Source organism: Acipenser ruthenus, chromosome 10 (genome assembly GCF_902713425.1).
Source record: "Acipenser ruthenus chromosome 10, fAciRut3.2 maternal haplotype, whole genome shotgun sequence".
NCBI lineage: Eukaryota > Metazoa > Chordata > Actinopteri > Acipenseriformes > Acipenseridae > Acipenser > Acipenser ruthenus.
Window position 1 is genome coordinate 41,169,971 of NC_081198.1, and position 19,152 is coordinate 41,189,122.

The 19,152-nt window shown below is 36.7% G+C and overlaps 1 protein-coding gene across 7 annotated transcripts in view; it reads left to right on the forward strand.

Moving 5' to 3' along the window:
- Positions 1-19,152, forward strand: part of LOC117410227 (serine/threonine-protein kinase tousled-like 1) — a 37,540-nt gene that overhangs the window by 3,978 nt on the left and 14,410 nt on the right. For 6 of the 7 annotated variants that reach the window (XM_059032257.1, XM_059032258.1, XM_059032260.1 and 3 more), the window contains exons 3-6: positions 11,210-11,331; positions 11,682-11,753; positions 18,068-18,145; positions 18,311-18,349. In XM_059032257.1, coding sequence (XP_058888240.1) covers positions 11,210-11,331; positions 11,682-11,753; positions 18,068-18,145; positions 18,311-18,349 — 311 coding nt within the window. The remainder of the gene's footprint in view (positions 1-11,209; positions 11,332-11,681; positions 11,754-18,067; positions 18,146-18,310; positions 18,350-19,152) is intronic. The other variant, XM_034016714.3, reaches the window with a different exon arrangement.

Here is a 19,152-nt window from a genome sequence, read left to right on the forward strand (position 1 = left end):
CAGTGTCTTCAGTTACTAGGAAACTACACAAGTTTATGTTGAAGTTAACATGTTATTTGAGTTTAAGAATTAAATGTTAAAATAAGTAATTAATTTGCAGAGTCAGTGTGATGACTCGTAAAAAATGCACCGAGCCAATAAAGAACCTGAACCCATGCGTGGTTCTATAGTAGTTCAAAGTAACATTGCAGTTAAAATAACTGTTTTTTAATGCCTACCCCATTACCAGTAAAGATTGTACAGTATTTATCAAGATTACTCATGACTTCAAGGCAATGTTGCATTTTACCCCTTGAAAATGCATTTAGAGGGTAAGTTAATCCCAGACCCAAAACTTTATCTGGAGCAGTGCATTACCTCCTTTATTGCTCACTGCAGTGCCAACCTAATTATCTATGGAATATGCCATGTTGGGAAGTGTTACTGGACAGACTAGGGTGTAAAACACAACACATAGTTTCCCTAGCATTTTGCTTTTGTTTATGTATTCCTGCAACATCTTCTTCAACATGATCAGAATTGTTTTGATATTTTTATTTTACATCGGTAATGCATCGGGTCTTTCTGTCAAAATGTCTTCTGAATTCACATTGGCTGCTTGAATTTAACCTGTTCAATGAGAAACATTTCATTGACTCCTAACAAAGTTCAGCATTTTGATTGGTTCATCATCTTTGCCAGGATCCTACCTGCTCTCCTTGGCACAGGGATCAAGTTTGAGTATGTATGACAAGCCTCATATAATAGCAGTAAAACAATCGTTTTTGTGTATTAGGGTGGAATAAGAACCAGTGGTATGTGTTCTGTGTGACATTCTGAGTACAAACATAAATATTTATATGATTTGAGGTATGCCTACCGTTCATCTTGTATATTTGCTCTGACCGGGGAGTGGTCTGTGAAGCAGATGTTGTTCCCACCCCTCTGACCCTGTGCCGGAGTGAATAGATAGGATCCTGGCAAAGGTGACAGACAGATGAACAAATTGATTTGGGAGAGGAGTTGGGAACCAATGAAATTTCTGATTGAACTGGCTGGATTCAAGCAGCTGATGTTGTGATTTCAACAGACCTAAGTTCATAAGTGATGTGAAATGAAAATAACTGGTTAAAACTAATTTATAGGAATATGTTGATCAAAACAGTCGCAATTGAAAAATAGTACAGGTTATGTACGACACCTGTAAGTTGCCGTGGATAAAGGCAAATAAATAAATAATAATAGCAACAAAGCAGAAAGCAAGAAAAAGTAATGATGTGTTTTAAACCCTTCAATCTGTTAAATTGCACCTTTTTTAAATGCTTTTTTTCACATGTGGTGTTTGCAGTCATTTGATTTCTAATTGGGTCTTTTACTTCCTGATTTCAAAAACCCATACAACACTATGAATGTTCAACTCCACAGAGCAGAAATTCTCAAATCTACACCAGTCTACCCTCTTTATTTCTTTCCTCTGGCATGGTTGGGGGGTGGCTTTTTACAGAAGTTGGTTCTGAGAGTCTGTGGGGTCTTGTTTCCTTAAGAAATGGATCCTAGTCACAGACACCACAGCTGGTACCTGATTCCATGGTATGACTCTGAGAGACCAACAGGGCATAGAATTGAAAGTGAGACTTTAAAGCTGATGCAGGAGCAAGTTATATTGAGGATGGAGCTGTTTTACTGTAAATTGTCCCAGTGTATTGTTATACCTTCTTGAGTACTGTATTTCTGAACACAATGAGGTTAGAAGTAGCATATGCCTTTTTAACTTGATTACAGTGTTTGTAAATAAATTAGTCTTTATTCTAATTTCAGATCACTCCCACTTTAAAAGTCAGTTTTGTCATTTTGTAATGTGGGTGCTATACATCAGTCTGGTCCTCCTTTTTTTAAAAAAAAAAAAAAAAGGGCATACCTCTGCTTGCATTGTAAACCTTGGATTCCTCTATCGGATTGGAATACATGCAGATTATTTATAAAATACCATAATCTGTAATCGTTGTGCCATTGTTGATGGTGATATTATTAGCTCTTCTTAATGACGTGGCAACACTGTAACTAAGCTGCAGTGTAGTAAACATGTTTTGAGGAGATACTTAAAAATGAAAGATTCCATTGAATTTCAAATTAAAAAGCTCTGTCAGGTCTGTGCTGTTATACTTTAGCATGGCGTTCAGTTTTCATCTCCAATCCACCCTTGACAGTTCAAATTGTTGTCCTCTGCCTGTGGGTCTCCCCATCAATCAATCAAGCAAAAAATAAGATGGTCCCCACTTCAAATAGAAGCAGCTTTGGTCAGAGCACACCCTATGGGTGTGGTGGCTGGTGGTATGACGTGCAATACTACTTGCAACTTTGTTTTTCTTTTTGTAGACATTTAGTGATGATCACACTTTATGAATATAAGTTCTATGTTTATGGAAAACCACTGTTTAAGTTTGGGTTTTGCCAGTTCTTTTCATATATACATTATGCGTTTCTTGGACCTTCACATTGGGTACATAACAAATAGGCGTGCATACAAGTGATATCATCTTATTTGCAAAGCTGCCTAAGGATCTTGGGAAGAAGTTATTCAGAATAGTTAACAAGTTGTGTTTGAGTTTTCTGCTAGGCTATGTATTTGAAACAAGTATGTTTGATGCACATTGTTTTATTTCTTTGAACAGTCTTACTGCAGTGTATATATGTACTTCATAAAATAATACAAAATAATTGTAATATTGTTGTAAGCGCAAATTTCTAATAGTGCACTAGTTTTTCATGGTAATTATGCTGCCTTTCAGGTTTGTAATGTAAAACAAAAGTGCAAAATGAACACTGTGTAATACAATTTGTAAAAATGCAGATTAAGTTGAAAACACATGTTTATAAATGTATTTATCTGGCACTGATAATACGTTTAAGATATTGATCTGTTGGGTCCCCGTCTGGTTCACCTGGTAAAAGCACAGCCGTGTGGTGTGCAGGATAAGTCATGTGGTGCAGGTTTGCCAGCCAGGGACTGTTTCTCCAGATTACACTACAGCGAACCCTGCTGGCCAGGCGCTCAGTGAGCCTTCCAGAGGTCAGTAGCTCGCTGACATCCTCTCTTTTCTTCTTGGGTGTAGAAGATCGGAGGACGCCCACTGAACCTTCAGGTCTCATGAGCTGTGTGGTGAATTGCTACATTGAGGGGGGGTGGAGGGATGATTGGGTGTTGGAAATGGGGGTAAAATAATTGAGCACACTAAATTTGATTATTTATTTTTTTTAAGATCTTGATCTCTCACTGATGATATTTTTTAGAAGCCTCCTTCTTAAAGAAGTTTATGACTTGTCATTAGATGATCAGTACTGTGTCATTTGGGAAATTCACCAGCAATTCTGTGACACTGCTTAGACCATGCCTACTCTATGGGATATAAGAAAATGGATGGGGAATGCCCTTTAACCTGATTGATCAATATGAGGCCTGTAATGTCTGGTAAAGTACCTTTGAATGTTATCTTTCAAACTAGGTTTAATCTCCCAGAAAATATGTAAATAATTGATGATAGAAAATCTCCATTCTAGTACAAAAAGGGCATACCTCTGCTTGCATTGTAAACCTTGGATTCCTCTATCGGATTGGAATACATGCAGATTATTTATAAAATACCATAATCTGTAATCGTTGTGCCATTGTTTGGTGATATTATTAGCTCTTCTTAATGACGTGGCAACACTGTAACTAAGCTGCAGTGTAGTAAACATGTTTTGAGGAGATACTTAAATGAAAGATTCCATTGAATTTCAAATTAAAAAGCTCTGTCAGTTTCCTCATCAGGTCAACATATAATGTTCTCCAATCACCACAGAACCTAGACCTCTGGGTAGGAGAGGATCCCTCATGTCCTTTGTGTTCATCACCTGCAACATTAAGGCACATTTTGACAGGATGTAAAGTGGCTCTTAGCCAAGGACGGTTTACTTGGCACCATGACCAGGTGCTGCAATGTTTGGCCTTAGCATCGGAAGACAAGCGTAACATGACCAATAAGTTTCCACCTGTTCCATCAAAACATTACACATAAAAGACAACATTCCTCTGCCCAGGAGAGCAACCACCAAGAAAAGGTATTAAAACCAATCCTCGCCCAGGACAACTGGAAGCTGCTAGAGACTGGAAAATGCTGGCAGATGTTGGTCAACGGCTTATTTTTTCACCTGAGATTGCCACCACTAACCTTCGACCAGATATTGTCTTGTGGTCTGGATCAGCACGCCTTGTTCACCTGGTAGAGTTAACAGGGCGTATGAGAGGAAGAAACTGCGGTATGCTCAACTAACCACTGAAGCGCAACAGCGAGGATGGAGAGTCCGGGTTTACCCAGTGGAGGTGGGTTGTCGAGGATTTGTGGCACACTCTACAACCCGGTTTCTGATGTACAGGTAAGTAAGCTGGGCTGAGTTGCGTGGGGGACGCCAGAATCACCGTCGAGCCCACTTGAGGTGTCGTGGGCTAGTTGACGAAACACCGAGGATGGAAGGTGCCCACTTGAAGACCCCAGAGATGTACCCTACTTAGCTCAATCCAGACGGTTGTCATGCTGATGCGCTGGGGAGACCGCACTGTGGTTGATCCCCGGAGCCAGCATCGCAGCCGTTGTGTGTGCTGATGCGCTAGGGAGACAATAAGCTGATCCCTGGAGCCAGCATTACACTTCAGCCATCAACACCAGACAGAAGGATATCTACATCATCATATAGAAGGAAGCGCAAATGGATGGAGACACATATGGACACATTAGTTTACTGTAAAGCTACGTCTTAGTTGGTGCTTATCTTGGCGAGAGCCGAGTTCAAATCAGCATGCAGTTTTAACATCTACTCTCGTGTAATGGAAATCAGTTAGCAGATAAAGAGGAAAAAAACACAAGAATAGCGTTTGCTGTCGGTGGCAATACAGTAACCACAGAAGCAGTAGCAACTAGTCTCGGGTTTGAATGGCCAGTTGTAGAAATCAAACAACTGGATGCAGACTGATTTACTTTCAGGAACTGCATATTGTAATAACACAGGTACTGTGCTCTCTTATCTGACAAAGCCAGGAGACTATATGAATAACTTAATAAACACATTGAGTGTGAACAAACGGCACAATTCGCATTAACACAAACATAGACGACTAGATATTTTTTAATTAGTAATTATTTTTTTTTTTTCTAGGAACGTGTTTCCTTGTTTCGGGAAACACAGAAACATCCAGCATACACAAGGAAACATTTTGTCTGGAAACATGTTTCCTCATGTATGCTGGGTTTAAGGTTTAAAAAAAAGGTTGCAGAGATAATTACAGGTTGACTGTACAGACTATAAGCACTGTGTTGTGAATGTACTACCACTTTGATACAATAATAAACAAGGCAAAAATGATTGTTTCATTATTCATGCCATGTAATATCGAGACAGTAACTTTCTTTACCAATTCTCTTTGTCTGATTACTTGATGGTGTTTTCACAGATAAATAGCAAATTATATCCATTTTTTTTCAGAATGTATTGCAGTGGTTAGATTTATTCATATAATTTGAGACCAAAAGAAATTAAGCACATATTATTTTTTTTGAATAACACATTTTCCTTCACTGTTGAAGTAATGGAATACCTGAAGGGGACAGCTTGCAATCATTTTCCCTGCCTGACTTGTATGTATGTAATTTATTTATATATATATATTTTTAAAACTTTTCCCTTTGTACAAACAGTCAGTCGTAAAGTTCAGAATTCCTGAGCTGGTCAATCAAACAAGTGGGTAACATTTGCATTAAATTGGTACCCAATCTTTACAATCTTAAGCTTGTTCCCTTGATTTGCCAATTATTTAAGTATTGCAACATTTGACAACATTTGACAATGAATCAACAATGTTTTATACAATAGGAACTTTTTTAGTTGTAGATAATGTGATCCTTTTCATTTATTTATTTTCCTGTATTTAATGAATAGGTTTTTTATCAGTGATTTTTGTTAAACCTGATGGAGTCTGGTAATTGTACGTTTAGCTAAGGAAGCTCATTGATTCAGTTGTCTGATTTTCTTTTAAGGACTTTTGTTTTCTGTCATTAAGGTTTTCATTCTAGCATCATACTGTAAGCTAAGTAGGCAATAAAGCCTATTGACACATCAGGGCTTGAATTTCATTTTTGTGTGCTGTGGGGATTTCCCACCTATGCTGCAGTCAGTCGTGGGTGATGGTGGTGGTGGGGGGTTCCAAAACTTTAGGGGGGAATGGCATATAAAGAAAAAATATATATATTTTACTGCATCATCATTCATGTTGCTTTAAAATAAGCTGCTTTCAGGAGACCTAACAGCTGTTAATCACTTTGAGACAGAGCACTCGCCATTGCTTTTGCCATTGCCTGACGTGAAGTTTTTGCATGCAGCAGAAAAAGGTGCTTTTCTTTTAAACCAGTGCTGCATTTCTTTTTTTTTTTTAACTGTTTTTCACTGTTTCATGTATGTATGTTTGTACTGCATACATGTAACATATCAAACGAAAGGCATATTATGTTAGGTGCAACAGGATCAGGCATGTTATATGTGGTAGATAAAACACTTTTTCAAAAAAATCATGTTTGGTCACTGCTATATATATATATATATATATATATATATATATATATATATATATATGTATATGTATATATATATATATAATAACCATAGATGGCTTAAAAAAAACAAACAAACAAAAAAAACACTGCACCATTGAACCTCAATATGAAAATAACATGGGGGGGGGAGCTGAACTTCTAAGTTTTCCAGTGATACTACAATGACGGAGCAATGCCCGAGTAATATGTGCGTAACCTTTGGTGCGCTGGCACCCCAAAATGAATGGGGCTGAGTTTTAAGAGTTAAAGCAAAAGTCACCGCTTGCAAAACAACACCTAGATAGACTTAATATCGTCTTTCTTTTCTTTTTTCCAAATCTGCTTATTTACTGCAGTGTACTGAGTTTCTATAATGCTTAAAGACAGGGGCAGAGAATCATGTACGAGAGAATAAAGTCTTGCGGCACTTAAAATATCCAGCACTACTTGTATGTATGTATTTATTTATTTTAACCAGAACTACTCACAATGCGGCTCATAGCGCTTTCGTCACTGACACCCACTTGCTTTCGTCACTGACACCCACTTCTTCAAAGATTGTTGTAGCGTTTCAGGCATTCTAAATTGGGTACAAATACAGTAGCTTGGTGTCTTAAAATATTTCTGCGGGATTTTCCCGCACTGAAAGTTGCAGATATGCGGGAGCAACTTGGAAAATGCGTGATTCCCGCGCTGAAATTCAAGCCCTGCACATCTTTTTTAATAGACTTGTTTTTGTTTCTGAAGGCTCCGTGGATCCGTTAGCCATGTAAAATGTCTTTTAGATCTTTACACGTGATATGAATATTTTCTGTATGTTTAACAGGATTAGCTTGTCAGCTTTTATAAGAATTTTCCCCAAATCATTATAACCAGGAGTTGCTCCCAGATACATTGTTTGTCTTGGCTTTTGTTAGATGAAGCCACATATGCATGAGTTGTGTCTTTAGTTGGAGAACTGAATTATATTTGACTAAAGAGTAGTAACGAGATTTTTTTTTGTGTTGGATGATGAACCTGTGGCAGGTTTATTTTCTAACCATGTCTGTGCTGGGTGTCAAACTGTATAGTTCTGCAGCATTTTGACTTAAATTGTCAGTAATCATAATAGCTACTCTCTATGAAACCTGAGGGACTATAATGGGTACTGTGTTTGAAATCTGATGCTTATGATGGTGTCTAAAAAATAAATAATCTTGACCTGAAATGCTGTAATGGTCCCAAATGATTAAATTCGGAAGTCGTGCACTCCATCATAGGTAGGGCTACTGATTTTTCATGATCGCGGAATTGGCATTTCGGGAATAGAATTCTGCTTTGCAACTGCACCTTTTTTAAAAAAAAAAATAATAATAATAAAAAAAAAACGCTGTTATTCTCCTATAAAACATAATGGATTGCTTTGAAAACTCCTGAGAAAGTATAATGCACGATATTGATTTGTGACTAGTATGTACACGTACAACATAGGTATATTGCACAATATCTTTTCTCTCCGTGAGCATTTTTCAGGATACAATTGTTTAGCTCTTTTCCATTTGAATATACTGTTTTGGAGGAGTTCTTGAGTAATCTGAATGTGCTTCTGCAGTTTGCTGTCATGATGTAGACTGCATTTCATTAGCCTGTGAACTCTTTGCTTTGTTTTTTTTTTCCACAGATGCAGAGATGGCATCCATCTTAGGTGTCTAAAAACCTATAGTACCTGCGCTTTCTCGCCTCTTGGGAATATCATTACTGGTATTCTACAACAGTAGTCACAGGAGGATGCCTACTGCTCCTGCTGCGTTTATATTAGAACCCTGTGGATTTGTATTTTTTCTGCCACAAACAATAAAACAAGCATGCATGTGTCTTGCACTTAATTTTTTTTTTTTTTAACAAATAAAATGTATAGATTTTGTTAATAAGACTAAATAAACCTCTCCTAAAATGGCAGCTGTTCACAAGGGAAGGCTTACTATTGCAAGCATTTGTTATTCGTCTTAGTCTTGCTGATGTAATAAGATTTATTTCCCTTAAACCTGTGATCTTTGGCTGACATCTCCATTTCAGCCCAAGGTTAACTGGGGAATACTGGACAGAGGCTGTGTACTCCTGATCTAAAGTTGAACAGCCTTTTTTTTCTTTTTTTTTTGAATGGCAGACTAGAAGGGAGATCTTTGCTTACATTAGGATGGCAGTCATGTCTGATCTAAAAACATGCCAGATTACAATGCTCTTTAGAGTAGCCAGTTGCTCTACATGCTGGCCCTGCACACTGGTCACTGTTGCCTTACTGGATAACAGGATTGTAAGTAGCCAAAGATGTATTTGCCTTTCTAAAGACAAATCTGAGCAGTAGGAGAAGTTGAAGGTATAGGGGTTTGGACACAGGGCATTGGATGAAAGCTTTTCTAACACTTCCCCCTATGAATGTACCTAAAATATTTTGACTACTGTGTACATGTTGGCAAAGTTAAGTTCAGTTTTAAATAGTTTGTAGAGTTGTTGTTGTTGTTGTTATTTAGTAATAATAAAAACTGCAATATTGGAAACCCATACAAATCCTGTTGGTATAATTAAAAAATGTAACATTAATTTCTATCTTGGATTAAATCTAGCAAATCTGTTTTCAACTAATCGTGAACACCCAGCTGTTTACAAGTTTTTGTGACAACTTTACATTTGGTAATGCATGGTGCTGACTGCACTGCTATTAGCCTTATTACTGTTTGTTTTTTTTCTTGGAAGATTTTGCTAAGATCACGGGGCTTCAGAAATGTGTATTTAATAGTACTAATTTTCTGATTTGTCATATCTTTAATTACTACGCAATTTACAAATCAAACTCCAAATGTAATGTTAGCTTTGTAATGGAAATTAATTTACTGATTTAATTAAAATTACTAATACACTTCATTAGCATATCCTTATAATCTAATAGTACTAGTGTTTTAAATTGATCAGTTTCAAGAGTTTGTTTTGTCATGTGGTGGTGCTTTATTGTTTTTGAAGATAACCTAAGGTTTTCGCAGGTAGTTTGCACACTTTCTCTGCATTGTTCTTGTTTAATTTCAGTTCAGATAGCATATATGCATGCTCTTGCTTTGGCCCCAGAGAATAAGATTCCTGATCAGCGCTCATTATTTCAGTACTTTCAAACCTTACCCCTCTTACTTATTGTGCAATCATTTCACAGCTCCATCCAGTATGGGATCTCAACCTCAAACACTTGAACGAAGTTTGTATGTAAAGGAATAAGCTTGTGCAATGTAGATTGTGCATCTCACTACTTATACTGTGCTGTACTTGCCTTCATACTGTACACTCACTACTTTGGGGAATATAATACTAATTGCTGTTTTTGTAAATAATATGAACTATTTTATTATTATTTACTATGAGTAACTACCTCAGAGGGTACAGTTAGTCAATTTGGGTGTTTGGTGAACTCAACAGGGTTTTCCTCTTTTTGTTAACTATAAATGCCTTGTGAATATGGCTCCTGGTGTATAAAAAATTTAAAATACAGTACAGCATAGTTGTTTTACAGTATATCTTCATACAATATTTAAATAGAGAATATGAATCAAGCTTCTTTAACTAGATGTCCAGTTCTGGGGTCATAATGTTGTAGTTCAGTCACAATTAAAGAAAGACGTTCTGGTACTGAGGCTGTGCTGCTCTTTGTCACAAAGCTAAGTTGGGCAGCCAGCTTTCAGCTCCCTCAGGCCTGATTTAATCCCACTGCTGAGATCTGTATGGACAGACATGCATTGTTATCCAGACCTATAACTGGGAGTTTACTGTCAAAAGTGTTGCTGCTAATATATAAAAAAAATACAGGTTTCATGTGGATGTGTGGTGTTTTTTTTAATTTTTTTATAAAAGTGTTAAATGGGCTGATGTGGTAGGGAGGGGAAAGCTAAAGATGTGTTTTCAAAAAAGCATATAAGTTCTTGAAATGGAAGCTTACAGTGCAAAAAATCCAAACAGTAGAATGTAGCTGTGCTCTACCAAAACCCGGTGTTAACTTGCATGGCTTTTTACATCTTATTGAATTTGGCTTTTTGGTGGATTTAAATATTTTTATATGGTGAATTCTTTTTGGGTTATAAAATGATAACATTTTGTAATATTTTTACCAGCATGTTTTACTAAACGTGTTTTGTTATACAGAAGTCTAGTCTCCCAAAAACACTTTTTAGATTCTTGGTTTACTTTAAAAATGCAGACTTGTTGATATTCCAGTTTGTTTAAATTCCTCTAAGGTAAATTCCCCGCCTCCGTAAGCCCTGTTTCCAGCACCACGACTTTCTATCAGGAAGTAATGTAAGTGTCTCCTAACAGGCATTAAAAGACTGTAGAAGTAACAAGAAGTTTATATTAAAATTGGAATTGTAAAAATGAGTCCACTCACTGTATTTGTTCTTTCTTGCTGCAGATGCTGTGTATTCAGTCAGCTTTCAGGGGTATTATCTATATATTTTAAAGCTAAAGGGTTTGGAACATGTATTCTTGATTAATCTGAATGTGGTTCTGTACTTTGATGTGGACTGCATTTATTAGCCTGTGAACTCTTTTTAAAATGTATTTTAACAGTTGTGTTAAACTTTTTTTTTCAGGTGCTATGGATGAGCTGCACAGCCTTGATCCCAGAAGACAAGAGTTATTGGAAGCCAGGTTCACTGGTGGAGTGAGCGGCAGCACTGGGGGAAGCACAGGCAGTGGGAGTGTTGGAGCTAAGGTGAAAACTACAGCAATGCATGTTCACAAATTGATTGTTTTAAATGGGCTTTATACTTTAAAAAAATAAATAAATAGATAAAATAAAATGTGAACAAAAAATAGAATATATTCCATCAGATTAGATGGAATAAAACACTAGGATGCAATGCACTGGAAAATACATTGTTTGTAGATCTGCTGTGTGTACAGAGTGGCAGATTAAAGTTTTTTCGGGTTGGAAATGGGTAAACGCAGTATCATAATTTGGGGACTTTCTAGGACCAAATGTGAATTTTGCCCAGACCATGGGGTATGGAATCACTCGTATAGATTATGCACACTGACTGACTGATCACTCTTTCTTTCTAGGCCTTAACAAACAATGAATGTTCAAACCACAGTTTTGGAAGTCTTGGTTCCTTAAGTGACAAGGAGTCGGAGGTATGTACTGCCGGTCATTTACAGTCTTTTCGTAATCGTATGTGGAAAATGCGTTTTTCAAATGGACGTGCTGGACATTCTATATATTTATGAAATGGCATGAACCATTAGAATGCTAACTTAGTGTTACAGAACCCCCTGCAAAGTTTACAAGAAAGGCAATGCGGTACCTTGTCCATATCGCAGCATTATATTTATAAACATTGTCTACTTGGCATTCTTTACCACAGGTTATTGGGAGTATCACAATCTAAGGATATATGTAGGAACCTGTCCTTCGATCCCTCACATGTAAATTTTTACATTGAGTATGCAGGTTATTGTGATTTGACTTCATGATTTATTTTAACAGCCGTGGCAGAGGATTCATGATACAAACATACTTGTTCTGAAGTGCTGGAATTAGGTTGAGTAACAGCATTAGTAGGGACCAGTTCTGTATGCGTTACTGTAGGTAATAAACTGTGCTGTCAAAACAGTGTCCATTTTAGATAATGGCACATTGCCAAGGTGGTTGCTAAATCTCCACTTGAGACTTGTGAAAATGTAGATAGGCAGGCAGCTTTAATATTGCAAATTAACATAGATATGTGTCTTTAACCAACATATTTGAAAATTTTCTGGGTCATCTCTTAATGGTTTTAATGGTGGTAATGTATTTACTAGATTTCTGTGTATGGGGGAGGAGAATACCTGTCCCATTACACTGGAGATAGCAGTCTGTCTACTGGGAACATACATAGTAGTTGTCATATTCCAAACAATAGATTGAATAAATAAACCTTTTAGTAGTGGTTGCATGGGGGTACGCGTTATAGTAATAGAATATTATGCATCTATGATGAAGAGAATGACGATGTAGCTGAAACTATGGGACAAATGTGTTGCTCTTACAGAGCATGGTAATGTAATCTTTTGGTAAGTTCTTTGAAATAAGAGGCTCTACCATGTTTCAAGGAGGATGCATTGGCTAGACCTTGTGTAGCATATAATTAATGGCGTAGGAGATGTAAAGTAGAAAGAGGAAGTCAGTGTGGCTACGCCAATGAGAGCCTTGGGTTATACATTATAATTAACTACACAGGAACTGTTCATGTTTGTAAGGGTCTAAACATTTCAAAAAGTTACTTTTACTGTTCATTTTGAATTCTTATTGGCTACTGTGTATTGCCTGCATATTTGTTTAAATTCCCACTTGAAAAGAAATACAGTAATCTGTGGCGTATCCGCACGTCACATATCCGTCTTAGACGTGTATCCGCCATGATCAACCTCTTCATCAAAGTTAGTTTATTATTGAACAGAGAAGATTAGTTTAGATATTGTAGATCCTGCTCTGTGCACTGCCATTGCTGGTAAGTAAATAAATCCTGTTCACCTGCGGGGCATATCAACTTCAACCTCCGTCTCGATCTCCAACCTGACATCAGCAGCAAATGCACGCACCCACATGGCAGATGGCTACCCTGTCTCAAGCATTAATACCCTGTATCTTTCTAAACAAGGGATTTACGGGAGCTGCCTAATAAAAGCTGAATCCCAAAACAATAATTGTTAAAATATAGCAGGGCATGAAGTGAAGGTAATGAAGGGCAATGTTGCTTTCGTTGGACATGAAGATTCAGGCGCACCAAGGCAGTTCTAGGGGGCAAAAAGGCAAAACATAAAAGGCACCAAGGCGATTTTCATACTCATAAAACAACAAAAATAAATACAGATTGCCTATTATGTTGATGAAATTTGAAATCAAACAAACACATATCTCTGAGTGATTCACACACTAATTGTTACAGAAATAAAATATAAGTCACTTTTCTATTGCAAAAATAAAATGGTATAAAAAATCAAATTTAAAAACAACAAACTTTCATAATGAAAAAATACAAAGGGGAATTTGGCAGAAAATAAATATTCAGGGTAGGGCTGAATCATTGACGCACTTTTTTTTTTTTTTCCTGTTAACAGAAACTGTGTAAATGTGTAATACTATAAATCACGCATTACATGTCACTCGCATGCAAAATTCGATCTTTTGATTTGTATAATGCATATTACGTAAACAAAAGTTGCTATCAGATCGTTATACGTAGCAACTCTGTATGGTGCCGCTGCCGTGTATGGAGCAGGGTATAGTATCCAAAGCACTGGGGCGGTACCTGTAGCGGTTGTCGTGCTTCAGTAAAATATGTACTGAATATCTAGTGTACAAGACCGTGTAAGAAGTGCTATGGTAGAGTATGTTTTCAAACATACAAAACATACGATAACACAAATAATTAATTTTGAAAACTGAGCACCGTCCGCTTCTCCCCCCTCCAGTTTGTGTTATCCAGAAGCTAACCGTTAATTTCTCCATTCTCCATCATGACAGCAAAGCGTTGTATAATCTGTGTTGAAAGAAATGTCTCGAAACCCCTCTGCTGTTTGTAATTTGTTTGTTAAATGACCAGACGACCCAGAACCTGCTTGGAACGGGGACGGTTAAATAAAGCTTTGTTTTGCCGCTGCAGTTGTGCAATGCAAGCTTACTCTATGCATTGCAAACATCTATTACGTGTAAATAAATGTGTTTTTATTTATATAAACTGTTCTATGTAACATATTTTTAAACAACATGTGAAATGTTTTATTCATTTATATGGATTACCCGTAAAATAATAGGATTTTTAATCAAATATAAACAAGTAGCTATGGTGACGTCACCAGTAAATTATGCAAATTAGTACCATCGAAGGTTCGAACCTTCCTTCGGTAATGTGTGCCGAACCTTTGAAGGTCAAAATGTACACTTCGTTGCAGCCCTAATTCAGGGTATTTTTTACTAAACTCTTGTCAGCATGTCAACAAGGGCTAAATGTAGCGCTTGTATGTGTCCTGTAATTAAAGCTTTTTTAAAACCCTCTATGCCACGTGTTTCATAATTTTAGGGTAAGCAAGTTCAACTGGATTTCATGTAACATGTTGTCCGCTGGTGAAGTGAACATTTAATCAATGCATTTTTAAATGTTAAATAGTATTCTTTCAGAAATCGATTTTCACAGAGAATTGGATATTATTATTACACGGCACTAGTTCTAATTAATGTAAATCATGAAATTCCTGCTCACTGTGAAAAAATACAGCCTTCGTGATACAACGGCACAAATAAGCGATGTCAGTGAAGGGAATGTTAAAAAAAGATTTTCAGGAAAACTGGCTGAAGATTTACCCATGGCTGGTGTTTAATAATTAAATTACTTGTTTGGTCTGCGCAAGTGTAGTTTGCTAACTGCTGTAACCTGTACAAACAATGTGGCTTTAAAAATAATAATAATTCGAAATAGAAACTTTGTCAGGCAATGGAGAGTGCTCTGCATCACAATGAAGAACAGCTGGATGTACATAATGTTAGATGTTTACATTTGTGAGACTATATAGTTTCACAGTTCTTAATTTTAGAGTTGCAAAGGATTTACAGTTCTTTGTTATGGTGCATTGCTGGGTGCTCGATTTCAGGGGGGAAAACAAATGGTATGCTGTTTTTAAGCATACACATTCTAACCCCTTTCGTGAAAGCACACATTTTACTAGTTAAAAAGCAGAACTACGTAAGGTATTGAGAATGTATTGCACAAAAATAAATAAACAGAAATTGATGCACTTCTCAAGATTGTGTTTCGTTCACAATTATGTTATCTCTCCTACTCATTTCATAACACAGGGAGCTGCTACATGAACCAGGTCATAGCTACGTGCTCAGTTGTCGTGTGTGTTTTTTTTTTTTGAGAATTTTTTGTGTAAGAATTTGAGCAAAACCTAATCTACCTATTGTGTGTTCATTTTTAGCGTTGGTGTTTTGGGGGGAATAAAATGAAATTACAAAACAGCAGTGGTCATTGAAATGTCTATAAATTAGCAATATACACTGAAGAGATGAAAGGAGTTAGAATGTGTATTGCACGGTATCATTTTAAAGCGTTGCAATTTTAAGCCTGTTCTGTCACAATTAAATTTCGAATTGTCTAATCTTGTCCTTTCTGCAGTACTGTACTTGACAACTGTAAGTTTATATTATTATTATTATTATTATTATTATTATTATTATTATTATTATTGGGGACGAATTGTTGTGCACCCATTGCTTACCTGAACATTAGGTAAATCCTAACACTTCGCTGCTGCTTTAGACAACTCGTCTTCCTTTCTTTTTAAACAGCATTGGGGTTCACAGATGGAAAAATCACATGGTGAACACATGTGATTGAAAATTCCTGGAAGCATGGTCATATTGAGCTCAGTCTAACAGCGTCCCTCCCTTTGTTTGCCCGTCATTAACCAATGATACAATATAGCTTTCTCATGGAAGGTGCACAGTAAAAGAAATGGCAACAATAATTAATTATGAATGAGTCATTTTCTCGCAGGATGAGATTGGACAGAATTAAATTGAATTGTGACAGAACGGGATAGTTGACGCTGAGCAAGTGTGTGAATGGTGCTGAGGGACGCTGGCGACAATGACGGGTGGGCTTACAGGCAAATATTGCTGTGTGGTTTTTTTATTTTTTTTATTTGAGAGGCATTGCGGCAATTGCTGTCGCTTATTTCGCATCCTGATACAGTAATTGTTATAGCTGTATATAATGGTATTTAAAACAGGATTCATTCAACCAACTTTGCATATCCGCCCTTACTCTGGTCCCACCACAGTCGGATATGTGACCGATTACTGTACTAAACTTCTGTGTGTGTGGATTGTATTTAAGTACTGTATTTAAACAAATTAATCGGCAATTAGTAATTAATCTTGATGTCTAAAGCATATTCTGTTGACTAGGGTATGTTAATGGGTGCAAGTATAATGACCTGAGGTTTTTGTGTATGCCTATTCAGCTGGTCATTTACGTGTACAGCAGACTATATATGAGCTTAGTTTTAAAATGTGAAAACCCAGCAATATAAAGCATGCATTAAGGAGGGTCTTGTGGTATAGGTCAGTGTATCTCTTCCTTTCCTCCTGTGCAGTTGCACACCTGCTGGTGTAATAAATCACTGGCTGAGGGGTCTTCTGGGATCAAATAAACAAGCTCCTTCCTATCTGGGCAGGAGCTGCAGAATCTGTGCAGATGCCACAGGGACAGATGCTAACCATACGTCACAGAGTCTAATGATGCACTGTGTTAATATTGTCAATCAAAGCAACACCTGTCATTATTGTAATTGGGATTGTGTGTGTGTGTGTGTGTTTTGGTTTTTTTTTTTTTTTGTCAAACTTAAATCCACTTAACAGGGAATTGGAATACAAATAGATTTGTTCAGTTCATGGTTATCACCTTATTTTTTATGGTACATTCCAAACATGCATTGCTGATATGCATGTATTGTCATTTTGAAAAGGTGATTGCATGAAGTTTTCTGATATTGCTGATTTATGAGATTGGTTTTAATAAGAACTCTACTGCTTTTTGTTTTTGAAAAATTACATTATGTAAAACTTTGATTTATAAATTGGTCTGGAACAACACTGATGAAACAATCAGATCATAAGTTTTTTGTTTTAGTTTTTTTCAAAAATTACACAGGGTTAGAAACTTAAATTGTGGTACTAGTCCTAATGACTAGTAGCTTTTGAAACTTTCTAGTCATTATGTAAAATTACTAGTCCTCATATGAAGTACCTGAGTCGGAATCAACAACAGCTGTTGGGGTCCCTGAAATATTAGGCTTACGTTTTATTTTCCTAAAAAATGCAAACTTATACATTTTTAGATTTTTTTTTTTTTTTTTTTTTTTTTTTTTTTTTTATGGTAAGATACAATATATATTATTGCTCCTTCCCAGATATATTGATTGGGTTTCTGCATCTACCTTCCGCACATTCTGAACCCCAGTAAAGTCTGTGTGGACAAAACCGTTGACAGCATACTTCACGCAGCATATCACTGCCTCAGTAATGGAACTATCTGTAGAACCGTCCCAGATAACCGACACATATTTCGCTGTTGCCATTCTGGTTAACTGGGCTGGACGCTGGGTCCTCGCGAGAGCGTGTATACGAGTGTACTTTTTACGCCCACAGGACTACTGAGACACAGATATCAACTAGTCCCTATCAGTTTTCATTCGCCACGGGCGAGCGTTGGTTTCTAACCCTGCATTACAGTATGAATGACATTGTATTTCCAAGAATTAGATTTTTCTTGGTGGTTTCTACAGTCAACTACAAAAGGAAAACGGAAGTATTTAGCTGCTCTGAGATCTGCATGTGTGATATATATATTTTTCAAACTACTGCTTGACTTAACTATGTCCTATGATTCTTTTTCTCTTCCCAGTCAATCTCCAGCCCAGATTCTTTTTCACTTGCTCAAGTCCAACATCAGAGACGACGTAAAAATGCCAGCAATGACAGTGTAGGTTATACACGAGCTTCCTCTCTGCAAAACCTTTTTTTTTTTTAATGAGTTAGCTTGGTTACAATTTGCCATGACTACTTTCTTCTGGTTTTACATTTGTTATGCTTGTAGTGTTCCACAAGCATGGTTTCACACACAGTGTTTTCCTTTCCTCTATTAAAGGGCTCAGTTGTGAAGAGAGGAAGCTCCCCAGCATATTCAGTATGTATCGCTTTGAATTCCCCTCCACATAAGATTTTGAGTTGGCAAGCAGTAGAGTCAGAGTAGGACCTTGTAATGAAAACGATTAAATATTCCTGTCATTTTTTTTGTGTTTTTTATGATGAATTGTTTCAAGTACAACATTTTGATATCATTACAAACATAGTCTTGCGGTGTTATGTATTTAGATAGATATTTATCTATCTAGAAAAAGCTGGTGGTGTATGATTTTCTTGTTTTTATTTAAGAGTACAGTAATGAGGGCGATAAATATCTGTTGCTATGATTGTACCCAAACTCCACCATCTTAGGGAACTAGATGTTATGTTGTACGTTCTTCATAAAAGCCTGTAAACGCAGATTGGTTTATTCATTGAACATTTAAGCACAATACGTTTACAATAAATTATTATATTACTTTTGTAAGGTCTTGGAACCTGCTTGTTTGAATTATGAGTCTTGCAGGTGTGCATTTTTTCTAAGATCCTACCTACTCCACATGTGGGAGGTGTAATTCATGGTAACCTACATCAATATGGTGGTTTTATCATTTACAGGGGATATACTTTGACAGTATTTAATCTGATTAACTCAACTATGCTTTATGGTTTGTCGTAATACCACAGTTCCAGTAAGGTGAATTCTAGAGCATTTTCTTGCCATTCACAAAAAATGTATACATTATATGCATGCATTTCATTCTTGTTTACTGGAGAGCAAGAAATGGGTTTATCTGCATATTTGAGGAAAGTGTCCTTTGTACTCTTGAACAGCACTATTGTTGGAATTGAACATGAACAGGC